The following is a 14,243-nucleotide window of genomic DNA, read 5'->3' on the forward strand; positions in this document are numbered from 1 at the left end:
CTACATATACACTACCTGTCTCAAGGTCTACACGAATATGTATTATACATTTTGGTGTCAAGTGTCTTTTTTTTTTATTAATGTCATAATAATGATTAATGTCTAAATAAATAAATTTGTACTGTGGGTGGACTAAGGATTTTTTTTCTATTTTTTTTATCAATTTTATATATATATATTTTTTTTATTAATTTTTTTTTTTTTTACATATTCCAGAAACCCTGCTCTAGAGACCAACCATGGAACTTTTTCAAGTGGCATAGCTAACCTAACCTAACCTATTTCAGGCCTCCAATAGCAGAGTGGTCTCATACCAGGTAATGAAATTCATCTGTGATCTAAAAACAATCACAAGCATCCATGCCCAGTTCAGATTTGAACTTGCAGCCTGTTGGTTGGAGAGTGAGCATGTTAACCACTTGGCCAACCAGGCAGGCAGTTACTGTATTAATTTTGTCTAAAATTAATAAAATTGCTTTCAAGTCTGTAATAAGAATCTATACAATCCTTTATAAAATAATTTTTTTTCCAATGAGATTATGTCAAGATGCTTAGCATAAAAAATAAATTCAAATGCTAAGAATTATATACAGAATATTTAGTATGCATGTCTGCCTCATTCAGACTTTGAATCTTTTATTCCAATGATAAACGTTTCCCCACAAAATTGGACCTGATCCTTACTTACAATTGAATATCATTAATAAGTAAAAATAAGAAAACTTCTTTTATTCCTATGTAGTGTATAAATGCATTCAAGTGGAATTATATAGTGCATAATTGTAAAAATTAGTTGTGTGACCAAGTGATGTAGTTTCGTCAAACAAACTTGAAGACAGATATGAAATAAGTAATACGCAGTAGCTAAGGCAAAATACTTGCATAACTCAGCTGTCTAATTTAATCACAACCATGTACAAACAGAGATTAACAGTGGACTAAAGTTTAGACATTAACATGGAATAAGTAGATAAACATGCATAATATAAAGTAATATTTTTCTGCAATTATCACTTTGTAACCTTTGGCAATTTAGGCTATTGACATTAAAATATAGCCCTGAAGGTAATTCCACTTTATAAAATTACATTTTTACTTGTTAACATATTTTCTTTTGAAAAAGAAAAACTGTTAGCAATGGTGGCCTTTACTTTACTTTACAATGGAGTTGAAAAGTGATAATTTTTACCTGTTCATTGATAACTTTTCTTTTGCGAAATAAAAATTACAAAACAATGGACAGGTAAAATAAACCTATGCAAATTGGAATAACCTTCAGTGCTATATTTTTATATCAATCACACACATGAACGAGTGAGAACCTACAGCACATTACTGCATGTGTGGAATGAGAAAAGTTACTAAAATAATCTATTCAGGTTTTATTGGCTACTAACAATGAAATCATAGGTGTTCTGTCTAGAACACTCGCTATAACACCATCAGTCAACAATGTCAAATCTATACCTACAATGATTACTAATGTGCATGAAATATGCACACCAGTAGTCATTAAAGGTGAGAAACCGTCAATAAGAGATAGTATTTTAAAGATACCAAGCTATTTTAAACCTGGTTTTACTCCATTTCCCAATAAGCAAACAGACAAAACAAATAAATCAAGTTTGCACCTGCACGTAATGCAAGTCTAGCTGACCCTGCAGGTAGTGCAAGACCAAGGTAACCCATGGTAAAAGTAGAATAAGCTCTGATCACTAATCTTAATATTTACCCATAATGCAAAGCACATCTCCTGGAGGAGATGTATGATGCTTTGTATTAAAGGCAAGGGGCCACTACCCAGACCTGTTTCGACCTTTACTGAGGTCTCATCAGTGGGAGCCAGGCTAGAAATACCAAGATTTTAGTAATACAGAGCTTATAAGTATTTTACCAGAACAAGTTACCATAAGGTGTTTTAACCTTATTAAATAAAAATCTCAGGAGGAGATATAAATGTAGGAAGTGTTTTACTTGGGTATAATAAATGTTAAAGATACCAAGCTATTTTAAACCTGGTTTTACTCCATTTCCCAAGTAAGCAAACAGACAAATAAGTCACGTTTGCGCCTGCACGTAATGCAAGTCTAGGTGACCCGCAAAGTAGTGCAAGCTTCTCACAATATTCCTGTAGCATACTCTGATGCCTTCACTTTGTCTCTCCTCCTCAAAATCCCACTTGTTAAGTGGGATTTTGAGGAGGAGAGACAAAGTGGTCATTTATAAGTGCTTGTGGTATAAACAATATCAGAAGAAAATAAATAAACCAGCATATTCAGAGCACAAATTACAACTATGATAAAAGACATCCGGTAATGTGGGCTTTTCACAACAGGCTGAATACATGGTGCAACCTGTTGTGGAATTATCCCTGGTGTCTTAATAACACCTTTTGGGTTCAAGATGGCACCTCCTATCCAATTAAGAGTTCATTGAACTCACCAATAGGAGGATTAATACCCTGCCAACCAAGGCTTGCATAGCCCAAGGAAGCAGAGAGTGCATCTATAAATACAGCAGGACTATTTCCCCACATTTCTCGGTACTGGTATCACAGTCATGGGATTTGTATGTGATAACACAATCACATACTCTCCATCCTATACAACTAGTTTACAAACAAGAATGGAAGGCTTCTATAGTGATTATTATCACTATAGAAGCCTTCCATTATCAGACATCATCCAGTTATAGACATATAACTGGATGACGATAAGCAAAGCTGCCATGGTGGGTAGTCATGAATAAATTTATATGGAATAAGAGAGAAATTAACCAAATCACCAAACTAGCAGTATACAACAGTGTTCAAACCAGTTTTAAGTTATGGATCTGAGAGTTGGGTTAGAAATAAAGCACTCAATGAAAGACTAGAGACCACAGATACAAGAATCCTGAGAAAAATTAGGGAGTAATCAGATAGCATCAATGGCAGAATCACATACAAATGAAAATATTAGAGAGGACCTTTGTATTGTTAGCATTCAAGAAAGTGTAAGCAGAGTTAATCCTGAAAACAGCACTAAGGTGGTATGATGACTTAAGTAGAATGGGAGAGGAAAGGTTAGTAAAACAGGTGTTTGATGACAGGAAAGAGACCCCCAGAAGAAGACCAAGGTCTATATGATTGATTCGGTCAAAGTACCTTAGAAGCACGAAATGTCAGATATAACAATATTGGAGTGCTCAAGTAATCGACTAATTTGGAGGAAAATTGTGAATAGGAGATTAATAATAATGTAAACTTAATTATGTAGTGCTGTATAGTGTAGCACAGCAATTCAATCTGTAAGCAAGTGCAGGTTGTGAATGAGTCTAGAAATTCTACAGGAATGATACTGGCATAGTCCAGCATTCCTATAGATGCTTTCAGCCAGCTGATGAATATCATAGCATGCATGTCTTCATCTCTATGGAGAGGGAGGGGGATTTAAATCACTTGAATTTATTTATTTATTATGTGAATCACATAAGAAATAAATAAGTATATTAAACATTGTAAATTCATAGTACATTAATACCTTGAGTGAAATAGGATTAGATAATCCAGAAATCTTACTCCAGCCTTAGGCCTCCAAATAAGCAGAGCAATGGTCATGCATGGATTAATGAAATTAATCTACCATCTAAACATATTCAAACATCTGCCCACAGTGGGGTTTGATTCCAAAGCCCATTAGTTAGCCAAATGGAAATATAAACATACTTCAGAACTAGTTTCTTTCTTTTAAGGTTACTTCACTAATGAAATACTGATATTGTTATTAGTAAAACACATTGGTATTTTGGCTTCCTTGTCAAGGTTTCTGGAAGTAAAATTGATCAATTTGAAATATTGCAAGCAACTTGCATAAAGCAAGAAAAGTCTTATGTCTAAAACAGCTTTCCATATTCAGAGTTTACAAGTTGTCCATGACACACAAGTACTGTCTCTGCTGCAGACTGCAATGCAATATAAACAAAAGGACAAGAGTTTCTCGTTGAAATATTCTTTTGTTATGAAATGACTGATTATTCTATTCTAATATATTGCTAATATTAACATAGTAAGTAATAGAAGTACACAGAATTTATGTTTATATTTACTAATCATTTAGTCATTATATTAATTTATATATATCCTAGATATTAATATTACCCAGAATTCAATATGAATAACATGATATTTAAAAACTACAGAAAAGCAAATGAAAGGAACTCAGTAGTGTGTATTATTTATATGCAAGAGAGCAAATGTTAGCTAAATTCAAGCAGTGCTCTTATTATTATTAACCTAAGGACCCCATGGAGTCAAAGACTCATCTAGAAGGTCCCTTTTTCATAGACAGCTCACCATGTCTTAAGCACATTCAAATTCTTTGCAGACAGGAAGTAGTTTAGCTACAATAAATATTGAGGACAATAGTGACTCTCCCAATAATCATAATTCATATGGGACTCGGTACAATAACAAAAATTTAAAGTCATTAAGATATTTTCATGTTCACACACACACACACACACACACACACACACACACACACACACACACACACACACACATTCTGAATATGGTAAAGATCTTATGCACAATATTAGATTCAAGAAATTTTTTTTTTTTTTGTGGAATAGTTGGTTCAGTATGATTTAGCGGTTTTATAAAGTGAGAAATATAGTTCAAAAGGAAAGCATATATATATAGAAACTTCTATATATACTTGTATATAGAAACAGTTGATTACATGGCATGACTCTAGTAGTGCATAGCAGACTCCTGAAATGTGCATGATGCCATAATATATGGCATCATACACATCACAAGAGTATGATGCCATATATTATGGAAAGGACACTATATCCAAACTTGTTTCAGCCTCTATTGAGGGCAGTGGGAGCAATTTTAAGGAAACAGAGAGCTAAATTGCCACTAATGAGATCTTAAAGGTCAAAACCAGTTTGTCATAACCCTTTCCATAATGTTCCATATGCTTGAGATAGCAGTATGCTGTGCATTATGGGATACTAGAGCAACTAAATATAAAGTCCACTGGCTCTATAATACAAGCAGCCTAGTCATGAAAATATGTTGCATACAAACAAGCTCAGGCTTGGGTAAAATAAAGATAAAAAGAATATAATTTCTTGTCAAGCATAATTTATTCTCCTTCCCAGCTTTGCTACAGCAAGTATCTGTCCATTTTTTTTATAAACAGCTCTATGGAGATGAAATTTCACATATACTTGTTCTATGGACATTGCATGAAATATAAAGTGACACTGAAACTTGATAATCATTTAGCATTTTTTTTTCCTGCAGAAAATTTATTTTTTATAATAATCCCAAGAATTTAAAAAGCTACAGAACATTATATCATGGACTAATTTAAGAATGTTTTAAAATGGGAAGAAAATTTAAAACAGCTATTAAAGCATAATGGAAATGCAAAATAAACATCAGCTATTTTTCTTCACTACTTGTTTATCTTTTCTCATTAGATTCTCTTGGTAAATTAGCGATGATAGTTATGATGCCCTTTGGGCAGAAAGACATAGGTTCAAATTCTGTCCAGGATGCAAGGAACTTATACAAGAATTTCAATCATAGGAAGTCTCAAGCAAAAAATGGAATCCCTCCCCCCCCTTCTGGAAACTCCAATTTTTGATTATGTAAAACAAGCAAACCTACTACTGAAAGATAAAGCAGATTACACATACAAGCTTAACCAAGCTCTGTATACGATTAAGTTTATGTGACAAGCAACTGAGCCTAACATGTTAATGTGAAAATAAAATTAAATCTTAACAAACACAGATGTATAATCAAACCTAACCTTTTGTGTAGCAGATGAAAGTTCCAATTTATTCATATTTACAAACTTCTGAGATGATTATACCATAACAGATCCCTCTTCTTCAATCTTATTTCATTATATTCACTAGAACTTCAAGAATGAAAGCAACATGTAAATTAAATACTTGATAATGTAGATAAAATACAAAGTGACAAAAATATACATGAAATTCATTTTAACATAAATTCCATAAAATGTTAATTATAAACTAAGATTTTAGAATAAAAATGTTTTGAATAAATTCAAAAAACGTGTTTAAGTTAAAATAAATAAAGGCAAGAATTTAATGGCATAATCACTAACTGTTCACATTAACAAAAGCTGCATAATGTCATTTTGGGAGATTTGATAATTGTGTTCAACTAAGGGCAAACAAAATACTTTTTAATTAAATTACAGCTGGAATGTAATGTAATATTATATTAACAGCTCATACATGTAAAATGTTCGAAGTTTATTTTGCACTTGGTTAGACTATAATAAATTTAGTTTAATCCTTTATCCAAGTGTAAGCAAACAAGGTTTGAGCCTGAAACTTTGCTTGCTTACACTTGGATAAAGGATTAAACTAAATTTATAATAGTCTAACCAAGTGCAAAATAAACTTCCAACATCTTTCTCTAAATCCAGAGTAATTCAATAATAAGGTGGCACGCTTGTTGGCAACTCGTATAGGTAAATATGACCTCTCCTATTGCTTCTGCCTTAGTATCTCCACATTTGGATCTGCAAGCCACTGACGAGACCTCAATAAAGGTCGAAACTGGTCTGGGTAGTGGCCCCTCCCTTAATGCATAGCAGTATACGTGTCCACAAGGAGATGTGTTTTGCATTATGGGAGATACCGAGACAAGGAGTGATGAGAGCTTGGTCCACCTTTGCTCGGAGTTGCATCACCTTACCTCAGTCCTGAAGATATTTTCAGGCACAAACTTTATTATTTGCTTACACTTGAATAAAGGATTAAACTAAATTTATTACATGTAAAATGTCTTTCAATCGAAAAAGTTTACTTCAATATACGCTTCTATTCCTCATTCCAAAAGTGTCATCCCATATCCTGTTTTTTCTTTGTTTATAGTATTGAACAATGGAAAGAGTTTTTTTCAGTAGTTCTCTACTGTTTCTTTCACTATCAACTGATATCAGGAACATTCAAGTAAACCATATTACCAAATTTCATACACTGCAACTACATAATGTGTACTAGTTTAGGAAAATCTTGCTTTAGAGTATGAATATGAGAACACCCCCTTCTGAAAGTCACAAATTCTGTTTAATTTGTATATGCACCCTATTCACCATTTAAAATTAAGCAGGATCTCAGTAATAGCTCATAAAATAGTTGAAATTGACCAGAGAGATTTTATGCATTCAGAGAGATGAAAAATGATTATGAGAAGACTTGTAACTTGCAAGCATGAAAATATTATCTATTATCAGTCAAAAATCGACATTATAAATTTTACACAGAAAATTACTTCATAACTATGAATTAAAAAAAAAAAAGAGTAAAGAAATTATATTATGAAAGCATTATAAATGATCTAGAGGTGCAACAGCATCACTGTTCATTTAAATAGAGCATTTATTACGTTCCTACACCTACCTCTCTATTTCCTTAATTCTTCTGCATAAACTGCTTTATTATCATGCTTTTTTCATGAACCAATCCTTGACAGCAGAATGACTGTATGAAAACTGTGTCTAATGAGGCTACATTACTCTGAAGTTGAGTAGTTGGTAAGACTAGTACATACAGTATATCAATTTAGGCAAGATCAAGAAAACTGAACTTGGCTTCCCATCATTCTTTTACTTTGTAAGCATCCTCCAATTAGATGTCAATATAAAAAAAAAATACATAAAATGATATATGCATCATATCCATGCAAACAACATTCCCAGGTATGCTATGTACCTTGTTACTACTACCATAATTGGCTGGAGAGAGAATGTGTGTGTGTGTACATGCATGTGCACATAAAAATTTGATAAATAGAAAATGAAAATGGGCAGGATATCTCAGGCAGATCAATTTCTTGAATATGCTTTTTGAAAGAAAGGTGAGGGCTGAAAGGAAGAAATTTCTGGAACTAGTATTTAAGAAATCAGAATGCCATGGTAACACCCAAATGAAAGAGATGGTAATGGACAGAGATGAATGATGACAGAAATATTCTTTCCATAACTTTGGAGACATGGAGAAGTCCTTCAAATTACACATGACGTTTACAGATAGTGCAATTTTTAAGAAGCTGCTACATTTACACACTAGTGCAAACACAAATCTATTAAATTAATGCAAGAACTTGACATATCTACCTTTAAAAAGATACCTGTGACATGACTATAAACAAAAAATTACATGATAACCACAATAACTAATGTTATTTATTAATATATTAATTTCTAGCATGTAGCAACAGCTTTTAATTGGTAAACTGATTGTTGTATGTACCTTGTATTCCCGTTTTTTTTTATTTGCTTGTTTCTATGCACTGATGATGTACTATTATTTCAGTACGAAATATCTGAAGTTTCATTTTATTAAAGTTAATCACTGTAGTTATTGTGTAATTTTGTTGTTTATTGACAATCTTATATGAAGTCATATTTTTCATACACATTTGTATATAAATACCACACTATTTAACATTAAAGATGTTCATCCTATTTTCTTTGATTCACAACTCATTTAGAATTTGACAGACTTAAAACCTAAATTTATGATAAAGATGACCATAATCTGATTTTTGAAAATCAAATTTCACAGAAATGTATTCTAACAGAATTTAGCCTCACATAATGAGGTATTGTATTGTAAATCTTTCTATAGTACATCAACTCATTTTATTAACTGGATAGTCATTCATGATTACTTATTACTCTAAAGCCAAGAAAAATGTTATTATTTCTCCTCCCCTTAATACAAGTTGAAGCTATGTATAAATCATTTAAAATATACTTCATAGTAAACATGTACTATATAAAAAAGTAAATACTACATTTTAAATATAGTATAAACACGATATTTTAAAGAAATAATCTGCAGTATAGTGGTTGTAAGAATCTAATGCCACCCAGAAGTATATTAGGAAACTGGTAAACAACCTAAAGAGGCTTTCATTCTCTAAGTCCCACTCTATTCACTAGACAATTACTTCATAAAATTTATTTTACAGTGTGGAAATTATAAATTCTACATTTTTAAAGATTTTTCGTGCCTATCAGCAAAACTAATAACCATGCATTTATTTGCTTATATATGGTATGTTATTATTTACAAAGTATGATTAGTTTGTATTTTTCTCCCCAAATTTCTTAGTTCTTTTATATAACAACTAAATTTGAAACTAAGTGGAAATGTTTGTTTTACATAATTACTATTTACATGACTGAAAAATATATTTCATTTTCACCTGAAAGAAGCAAGTAATAAACAATCCAAATGCTACCTTTCTGTTCAATTATGGATCAGTTTGAACTTCTTTATCAGTTGTTTCTGATTGCAACATGGAAAACCCAAGGGACCCAGCTATTCTACTTATATCTACTAATTCCCGTAGACCTTTATTTTCTGTTAACAACTGAGTTAACCATTCCTGTTCCATTACATAATTTTCATCATCAACTGTAATAGCTTCCTTCATGGCAGAAGCAATATCACAAATTCTGTCTGCTTGTAGCTGAAGTTCCTAGGGAGAAGGGAAAAAAAGTGTCATTAATGTTATGTTCATAATTTTATATCATTCATAAAATTCAGAACATTAAAAAAATGAGGTAACAATTAGAAACAAGCAAAAAATGCAACTGAACCTAGATCCATTTTTGGCACATGTACTATAAGCATATACATTTCATGATAAAAAAAAAAGTTTGGCAGAATATAAAAATTGAGATCACTTTTCACAATGATCACAATGAATGAGATCAATTTTCACAGAGATCCTGTCTACCAAATTACTTTCCTATTATTTCAATTTATCTATCAATAAAAATAATCTAACTGAAATCAAAATGAGTTTTCTAAACATGTTTAGTGGACATCCTAGATACCATCATCAAATTCCTGATATATATACTCTTGGAAGAGACAGAATATTATGGTAGTACAACATGAAAAGGAGTTTACATTAGTAACTTCCTATCTATATTATTATTATTCATGACACCTCCAAGGAGTCTGTAGACTCATTGCAGGAGGACACCTACTGTACAACTCTCCATCTTCACTACTACATCGAACGTCTACTACCAATCATCTACATAAAACCATCTACTGCCCACCACAACAACTAGTATTTTTTGTCCGTAAATTGTGTGGCAGAAAATTGTGAAGGGCCGATTTGTCTGTATGTGGGATGAAAAACCTGAGTTTCTGGGAGAAAAAACCCTGCTGCGTCCGTATGAGATCGGCCCACTCACCTTCAATTGAAAACGTTCATATAAAGATTCCTCCCGCCACAAAGAGAATTGAACTTAGGCCTTTTCCAATTGAAGGGCACAATGTACCGTTATTCTTCCAATTGCACTACGGAGGTGCTTATATTAATTTTTATCTGTCAGAACTCAAATACTGTCAGATCCTGCATCGACCAGAAAAAAGCAAACTATTTTGGCGATTTTTTTTTTCAGATTTATTAGTTAAAATGTATCATTTTGATGCATTTAACTAATAAATTAACGAAACATTTAATGCCAACAAATGGTTTCACTGAAATAGAAATTGAGATGTTATTCTACACACTTCTAAGAAAGATTCATTTAGTCAGAGCCAGGAAATAATGAAAACAGATGGACAAATAAAATCAAAAAAATCAATCTAAATTATACCTATGCATTTTGCAAAATGAAATGCTACAAGTTTCTTGGAGAGGGGGGGGAGGGGAGAGAAGGAATTACTTTTGGTTAACATACTACTTAAGTTGCGGCAATGAACTACCAAAACAGAAACACTAGCTAGGTGGAGACTATGTTTTATGAATAATAAATTTTTTAATTCAATAGGAAAATAGTTCTGTTGTTAGGCTTGAATACTGATGTAGTAAATTATGGCTGATCAGCATATCAGGAATCGTAACCAGGTATTGGAGAAGGTTATGAACAAAATATAGGAATGAATAGACAGAAATGGGATACTATATTGGGAAGTGGGGGGGGGGGGACATCAGTTTTGCAAAAGGTAAGGTCATGCCTACCTAACTTGCTCATGTTTTATAATACAGTGACAACTAAGTTGGATAAAGATAATGGGTTTACAGTGATAATGCTGGACTTGGAGTATAATCCAGTAGAAGGCCTATGAATTGTGGCACACCACACAGCTCTGTTCTTGGGCCACTGCTATTTAATTTCTACATTAACAATATAGGAAAGGATCTGAGAGGAACTATTCAGTTGTTTGCTGATGATGCAAAATTGGGTAGAGCAATAGTTAATAAAGATTTTGTTAAAATTTTGCAGGGTGACAGACTGGCAGTATGAGCAAAGGAGAATGGATGTCAGTTTAATGTGGCAAAGTGTAAGGTTATGCATTCTGGGGTGAAAAGATTATCAGCTGTGTATCACATTGATGGAACTGTACTCCAGGAAATAGAAGTCAGGGATTGAGGGGATGTTAGTGGATAGGGAGAAAGTTTAGAGTGCATATTGCAAAAGTGGCTAAAGAAGCTCATTGGATTACTGAAGAATACCCTGATGAACAGAGACAAACAGGTTATTATACCTCTTTATAGAGCCTTGGTAAGACCCCATCTTGACTGCTGTGCATAGATCTAGTCACCTGGGCTTCTTTTTTTTTTGGGGGGGGGGGGTGAGGAAGTGACCAAGATGGTTGCAAGTCTATGTACTAAACCTTATGAGGACAAGTTGAAAATTTGTGGATTATAGAGATTGGCTGACAGGCAGAAAATGGGTGATATGATTGAGACATACAAATTACTGAAGGGTTTTTACAAGATTAATACAGAGGAAATTTTTTAAACAGGTCTTGGATCCTTGGAAATTGAACAAGAGTAGTTAGTAAAGGTGTGAGGACTAGATTTTTTTTTTGCTTGGAAAGTGGGGAATGAATGCAATAGGTTGCCAGAATCTGTTGTGAGAGAATGACTGAATGAGTTCAAAGCAAAATGAGGGATATTGCATAAATGTTAGATAGTGGTTGGCATGTTTAGGGTTTCCCTCAATGTGTAAGGACTCCATAGAGTTGTCCATATAATAATAATATTATTATTATGATAGTAATACTTCCAAAACATAATTTTGCCTCATAAAAAAAAAGAACTCAGTTCTTCTCCACTTAGTTTTGGTAATACTCAAATACTTTTTCACTCAGGGCATTGCTTCTCCTCTGCCCGGTTGCTTACTCCATGTAAATCTCAAATCTGCCAAACTTTGGAATACTGCTCTCACATTTGGAACAGTGCAGCTGAGAGACTTCTCTGAAAATTCTTTATGTGATCCAGAAGAGTTGGTTGACTGCCTCTCTGATACAAACGCTCTTTGGATTCTGCCTCAGATGGTCTATAATAAATTTAGTTTAATTCTTTATCCAAGTGTGAGCAAACAAAGTTTGCACCTGAAAGTATCTTCAGGACTGGGGTAAGGTGGTACAACACCGGGAAACTCATTGCAAAGGTGGAGCAAGCTAACATCACTCCTATCTCAGTATCTTCCATAATGCAAAACACATCTCCTTGCGGATATGTATAATGTTATGCATTAAGGGAAGGGCCGCTACCCAGACTAGTTTCGACCTTTATTGAGGTCTCTTCAGTGGGAGCCAGGCCCAAATGGAGATACCAGGCAGAAGTATTAGCAACGTCATCTCTACCTATAGGAGTTGCCAAATGCTTGTTGTTGCAAATGTTGCTAATGCTTCTGCTTGGTATTTCCACTTGGGCCTGGCTCCCACTGAAGAGATCTCAATAAAGGTCGAAACTAGTCTGGGTAGTGGCTCTTCCCTTAATGCATAACATTATACATATCTGCAAGGAGATGTGTTTTGCATTATGGGAGATACTGAGATAGGAGTGATGTTAGCTTGCTCCACCTTTGCAATGAGTTGCACCACCCAATCCCAATCCTGAAGATACTTTCAGGTGCAAACTTTGTTTGCTCACACTTGGATAAAGGATTAAACTAAATTTATTATAGTCTAACCAAATTTGTTGAAAAATAAACTTTCAACAAATTTCAGCTCAGATGGTCAGTTTCCACATTGTCTCTTCTACAGATATATGGTCACTGTAGTGTTCAGCAGAACAAGCATGCATTATGTCACCCTCCACCCATTTCTGCTAAACCTGCAGGAACACAAGCAGCAGTTGCCTAACATCTTTTTAAAATTGAACTACAGTCACCAAACCTGTTACTCCCGTGATCTTTTATTCCATCTACTTCAGTTCTGTGAAAGCCTACCCGTGAAGTATTTCTCAAGGTCTACAACCTCAAGCTTTTTGAGAATTATTATTATACCTCTCCTTAAACTCATTCACTAATGAAGCACTCATAACCAGTTCTGACAACCCATTCACCACCTCCAAGCAAAAAAATCTAATCACAACATCCTTGCTAACCACACTTTTGCACAATTTCTATGAGTGATCCCCCCTTGTTCTCTCCCTTCCTGTCATGCACTAAAGTCTTCAGTGTAAATCAAATAAAACTCCTTTAATAATTTAAATGCTTCTATCATGTCTCCTCTTTTTTTTCACCTGTTAGCTAATCTTAAAAGCCTACAGACCATCAATTTATTCTCATAGCATTCCACAGACCTGACACAATCTTTGTCACTAGCCTCTGGATCCTCTCCACCACTTCTTCATTCCCATGGAATCCAGAGTCCAGATCTGTGCACAGTAGTCCAGATGTGGCCTTATTCCTTTTAAAGCCATTTACTTTTGTCCATATCACTAATCTGTTTGTCTTCCTGCAAGATCTCTGCATCACCTTCATTTACCATTGCTCTTCCCAGTTTAGCATCATCAGCAAACAACTGAATTACCTGTCATATCATTTCCTATATCACTAGTATATACATATTAAACAACAGAAGACCAAGTACTGAGCCCTGTGGTACACCACTGGTCACTTGCCTTCTCCTGTACTCAACTCCTCCATAAATCACTCTTTGATCTGTCCATCAGCCACCCTCCAATCTAAATCACCAGATTCATATCCATCCTCATTTGCTGTAATTTATGCAATAGAGTTCTATGTGGAATCTTTGTCAAATGCTTTTGCAAAGTCTAGCAATAGAACTGAGTGGACGTTTCTCTTATCCAACTCCATTGTTACTTTATTATAAAAAGTAAGCAAATTACTAAGATGAGACCTACCCTTCACAAAACCATGCTGTCCCTTATAGAATATCATATTCTTCTTCACCTAGTCCTGAATTCTGTCTTT

The 14,243-nt window shown here is 33.8% G+C and overlaps 1 protein-coding gene across 2 annotated transcripts in view; it reads right to left on the reverse strand.

Moving 5' to 3' along the window:
- Positions 1-14,243, reverse strand: part of LOC150105815 (FGFR1 oncogene partner 2 homolog) — an 85,523-nt gene that overhangs the window by 10,998 nt on the left and 60,282 nt on the right. The window contains exons 4-5 of one of the 2 annotated variants that reach the window (XR_016548456.1): positions 9,290-9,529; positions 5,811-5,921 (exon numbers count right to left, since the gene is read on the reverse strand). Coding sequence is in view for 1 of the 2 variants with exons in the window: in XM_090394357.1 (XP_090250483.1) it covers positions 9,302-9,529 (228 nt within the window). In the remaining variant the exon portion in view is untranslated. The remainder of the gene's footprint in view (positions 1-5,810; positions 5,922-9,289; positions 9,530-14,243) is intronic. The other variant, XM_090394357.1, reaches the window with a different exon arrangement.

Source organism: Typopeltis vanoorti, chromosome 6, assembly GCF_054136105.1.
Source record: "Typopeltis vanoorti isolate ZY-2024b chromosome 6, IOZ_Tvanoo_1.0, whole genome shotgun sequence".
In the NCBI taxonomy this organism is placed as follows: domain Eukaryota; kingdom Metazoa; phylum Arthropoda; class Arachnida; order Uropygi; family Thelyphonidae; genus Typopeltis; species Typopeltis vanoorti.